Below are 11,360 nucleotides of genomic sequence, written 5' to 3'. Positions count from 1 at the left end.
ATCAATCATTGGGGGCGCCTGGATAGCTCAGTCGATTGAGCATCCCACTCTTGATTATGGTTCAGGTCATGATCTCAAGGTCATGGGATCAGGCCCTGCATCAGGCTCCACGCTCAGTATGGAGTCTGCTTGTCCCTCTCCCTCTGCCCCTCCCTGCCGCTCCCACACTCGCTCTCTCAAATAAATAAATCTTTAAAATATTAAAAAAAAAAAACAAATATCAATCAATGAAATTCACCATATTAACAAAATGAAAAAGAAAAAAAAAAACAAATGATTATCTCAATAGACTCAGAAAGATTATTAGAAAATGATTCATAATAAAAATTCTCAGGGCTCTCAGAAATTTAAGAAAGAATGACATAGACAAGGTAACTGCCACAACCGCTTCCACTATGACCCCAACCTCCCCAACCCCACCATCACAGAATAATAAGCCAGGATTCACCATAACTATTGGGTAACTATGGAATATTATACCAAAATTGAGAAAATTGGAAAAAGTACCTATGGAGTTATGGACAAGGGTAGACACAAAACTATAGTTCAAGTGGTAGCCATGAAGAAAATCAGACTAGAAAGTAAAGAGGAAGAGGTTCTTAGTACCACAATTCAGGAAATTTCTTTATTCAAAGAATTTTGTCATCTAAATATATATGCAAACAATGAATCATGGAACACTACATCAAAACTAATGATATAATGTATAGTGACTAACATAACATAATAAAATTAAATTAAAAAAAATAAATTAAATATAGTCAGTCTTCAAGATGTGCTTATACAGGATTCCAGCTTATATCACATCTCCAAATTCCTTGGATCTTAAGAAATACTTGGATTCTATACCTCCTAGTCAGTTCATGGATTCTTCACATGTTAAGACTTATTTGGGCCAAATCGTATAAGGGATGTTGTTTTGTCACTCTGGAAGAACTCTTCACAGAGACTTAAAACCTCAAAATCTACTGACAACAAAGGAACAACTAAATTGGCTGGTTTGAACCTTGCCAGAGTTTTTGGAATACCTAGTAGAGTATACATCCATGAACTAATAACACTTTGGCATAGATCTCCAGAGGTATTGTTGGGGTCAGCCCACAACGCCTGTTGACATTTGGAGTACAGATACTATATTTGCAGAATTAGCAACTAATAAGTAAGTCACTCTTCCATGGGAATTCAGAAATTGATCAACTCTTTAGGATTTTCAGAGCTTTGGGCACCCCCAGTAATGAAGTGTGGCCAGAAGTGGAATTTTTATAAGACTGTTAAGAACATATTTCCCAAGTGGAAACCAGGAAGCCTAGCATCCTATATCAAAACCTTGGTTGAAAATGGCTTGGATTTGCCTTCAAAAATGTCAGCACATTGGCAGGTTAATCCCACCGAACAAGTTTCTGGCAAAATGACACTGAATCATCCATATTTTAATGATTTGGACAATCGGATTGAGAAGACGTAGCTTTCGGACAAAAAGTCTCCACATGCTATCTCAAGAACAGATAGTTATATTTTTACTGCTACCTCTATTTTTGTCTTATGTGCCCTTTTCTATGTTGTAAAACTTAAGCTGCACGTCATCATCTAATTTCAAAAGTGTAACTTTAAAATGTAAATATTGTTCTATGTCAATTTAAATATAGTAGTTCTGTGTATGAGTGTAGATTTCACTATAACAAGTATTTGTTACTATAATAAAACTATAAATCTAGTATTGATGACAGGAACTGCGGGAAATAACTGAACTGTTTACCCCTTAAGATCAAAAACAAGGCAAGAATATCTGCTCTCACCACCTTATTCAACATTATACTAAAAATCCTAGCCAGTTTAATAAGGCAATCGAATAAATAAAAGACATGCAGATTTGAAAAGAAGTAAAACTGTCTTTGTCACAGATGACATGATTGCCTATGCAGAAAATCCTAAAATATCTGCAAAAGAGCTGATTTTAGCAAGGACACAGGATATAAGGCCTATATTAGAAAAAAAAGAATTTTTACATTCTAGAAACAAAGAATTAGAAATTGAAATAAAATAGATACCATTAATTTAAAAGAAACAATACTATATTAGTTCTCAACTGCTACATAACAAATTACCAAATTAGCAGCTTGAAACAACAAACATTTATTATCTCACATAGTTTCTGAGAGTCGGGAATCTAGGAGCAGTTTCAGGGGGTAGCATGGCTCAGCATCTCTCAGGAGGTTGCCATCAAGGTGTCAACTAGGCCTGTACTCATCTGAAGCTTTGACTGGGGCTGGAGGATCTATTTCCAAGATCACTCGTTCACATCTTGCTGGTAGAGGCCTCAGCTTCTCCTTTATGAAGATCTCATTTCTTCACCACACTGGACCTTCCAGTAGACCTGCTCCCATGTCTTCCAGATCAAACAATACAAGAGAGCAAAGAAGGAGCTATAATGCCTTTGATTACCCAGTCTCAGAAGTGGCATTCCATCACTTCCGCCATATTCAATTGGTCACACAGATCAACCCCTGGTACAATGTGTGTGGGGGGGGGGGGCGGGGAGATACTATACATGGGCATGAATACCAGGAGGGAAGGAGCATTTCAGGCCAATCTGGAGGCTGGCTACCACAAATACCACTTACAATAGCATCAAAAGACATAAAACACTTGTGGATAAATTTAACAAAATATGTGCTAAACCTCCACGCTGAAATGACAAAATAATTACTGAAAAATCTAAAGAAGACCTAAATAAGTAAAGAAATATACAATGTTTATGGATTGAAAGACTCAATATTATTAAGATGTCGATACTGCCCAATGTATTGGGATTCAATGTAATCTCCACCAAAATGCCACTGGGTTTTTTTCTTAATAAAAATTGACAAACTGATAGTGAAATTTGTATGTAAATGTTAAGGACTTAAAATAGCCAAAACAACTTTGGAAAGAAGAACAAAGTTGGAGGACTTAGACTACCTCCTACACTACATCCTAAAATAGTGTAAGAACTACACTATTTTAAGATTTACCATAAAGCTACAATAATAAAGACAGTGTGCTATTAACATAGGATAGACATATAGATCAATGGAACAGAACAAAGAGTCCAGAAATAGGCCCACTCCTATAAGGTCAATTAATTTTCAACAAAAATGCCAAATAAATCCAATGTGAAAAAATTTTTAACAAATGTTGCTAGGACAATTGGATATCCCAGGAAGAAAATAACCTTGAACATTTGCTTTACACTATAAACAAAAATTACCTTAATATTGGTCACTAGCCGAAATATAAATGCTAAACTATAAACTTCTAGAAGAAAACATAGGAGGAAAATGTTAGGACCTTAGTATAGGCAAATAATTCTTAGACAATACACAAAAAGCACTTATTCTGAAAGGGGAAAAAATTGATAAATTGGACTATGTCAAAATTAAAACATCCTATTCTTTGAAAGACAGCATTAAAAGCAAACAAACAAAAAAATACAATGCAAGCCATAAACAGAAAATATATATATATGTAATACATATATCTGTCAAAAGACTTCTATTTGGAATATATTTAAAACTCTTATAGCTCGATAGTAAAATATTAACTCAAAAATAGGCAAAAAGGGGGCACTTGGTTGGTTCAGTCAATTAAGCATCCAACTCTTGATTTCAGCTCAGGTCTTGATCTCAGGGTCATGAGACACAATGGACTCCACACTGGGTATGAAGCCTACCTACAACGGAAAACAAACAAAACAAAACAAAACAAAAAGCCAAAAGTTTGAACGGACACTTCACAAAAGAAAAACTATAAATGGCAGATATACAAATGAAATGCTCAACATCATTGTCATCAGGAAAATGCAAATTAAAACCTCCAGATACTCCTAGCACCCATTAGAATAACTAAAATTAAAAGGAGAAACCATACCAAATGTTGGCAAGGATGTGAAACAACTGGAAATCTCATATTTTGTTGGTAGAAATGCAAAATAATACAGCACTTTGGAAAAATTCAACGATTTCTTATAAAGTTAAATATTCATATACTATATGACCCAGCAATCCCCTAAGTATTTACACAAGAAGAATGAGAACCTAGGTCTGCACAAACACTTTTTGCAAGGGTTCATAACTTTTTCATGATAACTTTTATTCATAATAACTCAAAACTAGACACAATCTGCAAGTCCATCAAAAAGTGAATGTAAATAAATTGTGCTCTATTCCTACAACAGAATATGGCTCAGTTTTAAAAAGGAACAAAATACTGACATGAGAAAGATCGAGAGGAGGAGATTGACCATAAAAGGCTAGTGGGGAGCTCGATGGACATGTTCTATGTCTTGATTGTGGAGGTGGTTGTGTGGGTGCATACGTTCAATGAAATTTATTAAACTGTACACTTAAAATAGGTGTATTTTATTACTATCTAAGTTATACTTCAATGAAAGTAATTAAAACATTGTAAAAGAAATATATTCATATGGTTAAAAAATTTCAACTAGACATTGAAAAATTAGTCCTCTTTCACCGTATGTCCAGACCTCCAAATACCCTATCTCCTTACCACTATTCCCAGTGATTTTATGGATTATTCAAAAATTGTGTGTATACACCTCTACATTGGTATTTGTATATGGATATGTCTATAGGTATATCACACAAATACACACATATACTTTGTTTACATACGTAGACATCTTTTCTATTATAGTAGCTGCTTTTTGGTGCCTGATATTCCCTTAGACCAACTCTGATTTTTGCTGCAGCTCCCATGGTGGGTCCCTCCCTTGCACACTGACAGAGTCCCATCATGAACACTAACACTTTCTCCAAAGTCACAGGAGCCTATTCAGTCTACAGGCAGCTGCAGCCAGAAGCAGAAGGAGTTAAGTTCCTGGAACAATCCCAACCAATACAGGATGGGTTTGGTCAATAAATGCCCCAACCTTCCTTCTTGCTGAAAGACAGACAATTCTGGGAGTTGGTATTCCTGTCTGTTTTTCAAAGGTCTGGACTTGGGCTTCCCTTACCTGTAGCAGTAACTCAATAATACACCTTTTTTTTTTTTTCTTTTCATTTTCTGTGTCACTGTCTTCATGCTCTCATTTTTTTTCTGGGATTACTTCCCAAATAAACTACCTGCACTCAAGTCTTTGTCTGAGGCTCTGCTTTCAAGGGACCCCAAACCAAGACATGTATACACCTTATTTTTTCACTCGATATATCTTATAGGTTACATGATGTCAGCCCATATAACTTGCCCTCTTGCGTCTCATGGCTCTACGGTACTCCACTGCATGGTGTATCATGGTTTGTTTGTTTGTTTTTCTATTATAAATACTTTATTTCAACTAGAAGGTACAATCTCTCAGGGGTTTCATAGTTTAAAAAGCTACAATCACACCATGTTGTAACTACATAAAAAATAGTGCTGTAAATGGAACTTCCTGGCTTAGAACATGTACATTTCTGCACAGTCTTTATGGAATCTGCACAACAAAGTATCTTCTGCTTTTGCTCCAATTAATTGTTTTTGTATGTAAGTTGCTTTCTATTCCAGTATACCCAGAGTGGTGAAATCATGAGTCCAGCCACGTAGCCGTAGGTCGCTCCAAACGTACAGGAGATGGGCCATACCTGCCAAGGTCTTTCCCAATCGAGTGGAATAGGAAAGGCTCCAAGCCATGTTCCTATAAAGCTAGAAATTGTAGTGATCTGAAGGCTGTTCTCCAAAATGGATGTAACTCCATTTCTACTGAAAACTCTTATGCATGCTTTGATGTTTGGTCCTAACAAACACAAACAAGATAGAGTAGTAAAGGTAGACAAAATAATTGCAAATAAAAATGTTTCCAACACCAACTCTATGAGTGGTGCTCCATATAGAACAAAAATTACATGAAAGAAGAAACATGACATAAGAAAGTAGATACAGCATTTCAAAAACCTGGTTACCTTGTATGATAATGAACTTCTTTTAGAGGATGCATTTGGTTTCACTACTAAATATAATACTAGATTGATGGCAGTTACAAAAACAGAACAGATGCACAACCATGTCAAGTGTGTTTCCAATATTGAGAAGTTCTCCAAGAAGAATGATGGAATGAAGATGCTTAGGATAATTGAAATATGCACAAAAGATGGGTATACAGTAGTCTCTTGATATCAGTATCTTTCATGGTGTTTTCTTGAGAGGCTATCTAACGCTCCTGCCAGTGGAAGAGAAGTGGGGTTACTACCTCCCACCATCAGGTACGACTCACTGCCCTGGCCATTGCCCGCATCATGGTTTTTATAACTGTATCCCCCATCAGTGGATATTTAAGCTGTTTATAGCCTTTTGCTATTGTATACAATGTTTTTTTAAAAAGATCCCTATGCACACATCTTTATAAGATAAATTTCTAGAAATAAATTGATAAGGCAAAGGGTAGTCATGGTAGTCTTTAAATAGGAAGCATCCCTGATATGACTGAACTGTAAAATTTTACCTGTACACACAGTTTTTCAGTCATAAATCCAATGTGTGATGATGTGCAGTTGTCCCTATCAGAGTTATGCTAGCTGCAACCCTACACCCTAAGGCTCCTTCTGCTCAATTCTCTAGTCCCCTTTTCTATGGGATCCACCTGCCATCTTGCTGTGACCTCAAACACAATCAGGAAGAGTCCCTGTGACAGAGAGAGTAAGAACACAAGCTAAAACAGACAAATAGCAACAGAGGGAGAATATATATAAAACCACTAATTGGTTGCCAGAAAATTTACAAAATAGTTCTCCTCTTCACAGAAGGAGGAAAGAACACTGGACTCAGAGTCAGGAGACCTAGGTCCTAGGTTCCAGCCCTCCCTTTGCCAAACCAAGGGGTTGGATAAGGTAGTTTTCCCTTTGCCTCAGTTCCCTCATTTGTAAAATGAAGGGGCAGACCTAAATTATTCTCTCTAAAGCCCTTCTCTCTCTGATATTCCAAATTTCTATGACTCAAGCAGTTTGTAGAAAGGGTCACCTTATACTTGTATTAGGTATCGAATCAGCTCCCATGGAATAATTCCAAGGTGTCAACCCAGCCACCATCTACTTAAAAAAAAACTTCAACAACAGTCATATGCTAGAAAATACTGTGTACACTGAGGATCACTTCAGATCATAACAGAAATGCAAATACCTCAAGAACAAATGCAAACATATCCTTGTAATATTTGGTAGAAGTAGAGCTCTACAGAGCACACTTTGGGAACAATGTTTTAACCCCACAAGCAGCTGGAGCTCAGGCTTTAGAGTCAGGAGGACCTGAACTTAAATCTGAGTTCTGGGGCGCCTGGGTGGCTCAGTCAGTTAAGCAGCCCACTCTTGATTTTGGCTTGGGTCATGAGCTCAGGGTTGTGAGATAGAACCCTATTTTGGTTTTGTCCTGGGCATGGAGCCTACTTAAGATTCGCTCCCCCCTCCCCCTCTGCCCCTCCCCTCACGCTCTAAAAAAAGTAATTAAAAAAATGTTTTAAACCTGAATTCCTCTGCATATACATATGGCCTGGAACTAGTTGTTCTGTAGAAATGAGGCACATAAGCCATTTTGTGAGGCTGCTGTGAGAACCAGAAGAGGTGATAGTGAACTTGAGTCTCAGGCTGAATGTTAGCTTCCAAAGACAGTGGTAAAGGAAAGAAGTCAGTCAAAGTCCAGATGAAGTGGTTGACTTTCATCTGGTAGCCAGGTTAACCTGTAACACACACACACAAACACACATTTTAAAGAGCTAATACTTGCTACAGACTATTTGTCACCCTTATTCATTCACCCTTATTCATTCACAAATGTGATGGTATTAAGGAGTGGGCATTTGGGAGGTGATTAGGTCATGAGGGTGGAACCCTAAGGAATGGGGTTAGTGCCCTTATAAAAGCGACCCCCAAAGAGCTCCCTTGCCTTGCCAACCATGTGAGGATGTGGCAAGCAGACAGCCATCTTTGAACAAAGAAGGGGGTCTTACCGGATACAGAATCTGCCAGCACCTTGACCTTGGACTTCCCAACCTCCAGAACTGTGCAAAATAAACATCTGTTTATAAGCTGCTGAGTCTATAATAGTTTTGTTATAGCAGCCCGCACACACAATACTAATGCTATATGCTAATCTTTCACCACTTAACCATTCTATTGCTATGAACATTTAATGATTTCCAAGCTTTACTTTTTTTTTTTTAAAGGTTTTACTTATTTATTTGACACAGAGAGAGAGACTGCGAGAGAGGGAACACAAGCAGGGGGAGTGGGTGAGGGAGAAGCAGGCTTCCCGCCGAGCAGGGAGCCCGATGTGGGGCTCGATCCCAGGACCCCGGGATCATGACCTGAGCCAAAGGTAGACGCTTAACGAATGAGCCACCCAGGTGCCCCCAAGCTTTACTTTTATAAATAATGAGTCAATGAACATCTCTATACACTCATCTTTGACAGCATCACTTAATAGGTCCTAACTAGATGTTAGACAACCAAGACTTTTCAGTGGGGTGGTGCAGGCAGCTAGATTTTAATTGCACAAGACACAAGTTAACCCCAAGTTCATCCAAAAAGCATTTACTGAGTTTCTAGATGCCGGGCACTACCCAGGCACACTTCATATCATCTTACAGTGCTTCCCCGAATGGGTACAGGTACACCTCTTTTTATAAAATGAATGTGGTTTTGTGGTGTAAATTGAATTCATATGCAATGGGAGAGAGGAGACAAGAGCTGAGGTTTAAATACGACTGTCTCAGCCTACCATAGACCAGGAGGTGAGAGGAAGCTCTTCCGAGAAGTGAGAGGAGAGAAGAGTGGAATACAAAGGACCCCAAACCGAATGTGGAGCATCCTGTTTCCTCCCATCATCAGAACATGAGTCCAGCCACCTGGGTGCAGTTTCACCATAATTTATTCAACTCATCAACTATTTACCGAGCATCAATTATAGCCACTAATAACTCAGCTGTCATTCACTGAGGCAGAATAGTGTAGGGATTAGGAGTGCAGATTCTACCTTTAAAAGAATGAAGTCATTCTATATAAAATGACCTGTAGGGATAATAAGTAACAAAAGTAAGATGCACAACAGTATGGCAAAGGTACAAGAAGGTGTATAAAAAGAAGAGGGATATAAATGCTTGTTTATGCATCGCTTATCACAAAAAGCTGGTGAAAGTAGCACTATTTCTGGCCATGATAGAGTACTAGGGACTCTATCCAACCAGATTTACCCTACCTTCCTTAAATAGCTTTAAAAAAAAAAAAAACAGACAAAATTAAAATCAAACAATGGTTTAAGACACTGAGCAGCAGACAGAGTGGGAAGGGTAACTGATGGCTGAGAGGAGGGAGAGGGAAAGAGGCAAGTCCTAAACTGTCCCAGCTCACTGCCAGCAGGTCATTTCCGGCCACCAATCAGGGAGGAGGACTCGAGGCAGAGCCCGATGGTCTCCCTGAGTTCAGGTGACCAAGATGGCATTCAGGGTGGAGAAGCAGCTAGACTTGCAGGGTAGAGTATCAGAGAAGAGAGAGCTCCAGCAGTTCGCAGAGGTCCCCTCTAGTTGTGGCCTGAGTACTCATCAGCACACATGGGAGAAGCCACCAGAGGCTGGGAAGACCCAACACAAAGCAGTAAGCTCAACAATGTCCTCACTTGACATGGGGCTGGAGATGGTTTATGCTCCACCAGCCAGAATGGAAAGACCTCATAGTCCATGGGACATGGGGTAAACCCCTCAGAAGTGGGGATACCTTAGCCCTAGACCGAAGGCTATTGTGACCAGCAGAGTAAAGCATAAAAGTAGGGCTTCTAGGTGGATGATTGGGGGCAGGAAGGGGGAGATTGGAACTCAGGGTCAAGGCTTGAAGTATACATACCTATTCACTGTTACACCTTTTTGCACTGTTTCAAATTTTTACTATGTGTAAGTATTCCTTTTTAGAAACTTTTAAAGGGAGAGGTCTCTGGAGTCAGACTTGTCAGGGTGAGGATATGACTCCACCTCCTATGAGCTATATAAACCCTGGCAAGTCACCCAACCACTCCAAACCTATGCTTTCTCATCCGTGGGATGGATTTCTTTGATCATTATGAAGTGTTTATACAAAAACCAGCAGCACCTGGCACTTGTGAAAATATTGGTTTTACTCCCCAGTGACCTGTTTCTGGCAAAAGCACCCCATTTTTCTTTTGGGGAACACACCTGCCCCACTCACCCATGTGACCACAACACCATCCCCCAGCTCTGAGAAGGACCATGTGACTATGGCTTTAGGAGGTGAGGCCCTTTGAGGTGATTAGGTCATGAGGGGGAGCCCTCATGAATGGAAGCAGTGATCTTATAAAAGGGACCCCAGAGAGCTCCCTTGCCCAGTTGGCCATGTGTGGGAACAGTGGGAAGGCACCATCTATGAACCTAGAAGCAAGTCCCACCAGACACTGGATCTGTTGGTACCTTGATCTTAGGCTTCTCAGCCTCCAGAACTAGAACTGTAAGAAATACATCTCAGTTACTTCTGACCTATCACCACATTTCATGTCCCTGGGACAGCAAGTAATTATTTTAATGAGAGTGGTGTGGAGACTTTTGCTGAAAATCTTGGGAAAGAGATGCTAATTTTTCACTGGGTTGCTCAGTGAGTAGACTGAAGCTGCCAGTGGTCATTTTCAGGGAACCATCTTGGGAGTGGAACCCAGATAGGGGATAGCAAAGCCTAGAGATGGAGACAGATGTGGTCCTGAGGATGTACTGGGATCCAGCCATGCCTAAAGCCAGTCTGTCACTAGAACCAGAAGAGGCCTGACAAATTCAGGAGGGACTATCATTATTCAATTCATTCAATAAGCACCAAGCCCAAATGAAGTTCCAGAAACTGTGCCCAGAGCTAGGCATTCCAACATGAGACCCTGACCCCAGGAAGTTTATAGTCTAATGGAGGAGACACTTATGCAAAGTAACAACTGCTGGGCTAGAGATATTCCCAGAGTGCTCTAAGTGAGGCACATCTAGAGCAGCCTGGGGAGGGACAGGCTAGACAGTCAGAAAACCTTTGTGAAGATGTGATGCTCAAACTAAGGCTCAGTGAATGCTGAAGAAGTGGCCAGGGGCACCTGGGTGGCTCAGTCGTTAAGCGTCTGCCTTCGGCTCAGGTCATGATCCCAGGGTCCTGGGATCGAGCCCCGCATCGGGCTCCCTGCTCAGCGAGAAGCCTGCTTCTCCCTCTCCCACTCCCTCTGCTTGTGTTCCCTCTCTCTCTGTGTCTCTCTCTGTCAAATAAATAAATAAAATCCTTAGAAAAAAAAAAAAAAGAAGTGGCCAGGAAAAAAAGAGGAGACAAAGAGGTGAGAGAAAGCAGATATGCTTGGGGAAGGAGGAC

General features: G+C 39.9%; 1 protein-coding gene and 1 pseudogene across 1 annotated transcript; one reads left to right on the top strand and one right to left on the bottom strand.

The window, feature by feature from the left end:
• The first annotated feature begins 466 nt into the window (after positions 1 to 466).
• LOC123862470 (cyclin-dependent kinase 1-like) lies at positions 467 to 2,192 on the top strand (annotated as a pseudogene).
• A 2,201-nt stretch (positions 2,193 to 4,393) lies between these two features.
• Positions 4,394 to 6,337, bottom strand: LOC123862469 (phosphatidylinositol-glycan biosynthesis class F protein-like). Its single transcript, XM_045902008.3, is given in 2 exon segments — positions 4,394 to 6,109; positions 6,112 to 6,337. Coding segments are annotated over 2 exon segments (657 nt in total). The 5' UTR covers positions 6,164 to 6,337; the 3' UTR covers positions 4,394 to 5,504.
• Positions 6,338 to 11,360: the final 5,023 nt, after the last annotated feature.

This window comes from Mirounga angustirostris, unplaced genomic scaffold, assembly GCF_029215605.1.
Source record: "Mirounga angustirostris isolate CCGP_5_RB_7025 unplaced genomic scaffold, mMirAng1.0.hap1 SCAF_9, whole genome shotgun sequence".
NCBI lineage: Eukaryota > Metazoa > Chordata > Mammalia > Carnivora > Phocidae > Mirounga > Mirounga angustirostris.
The sequence above is the reverse complement of the archived record's forward strand: the minus strand, read 5'-3'. Positions and strand labels throughout refer to the sequence as shown.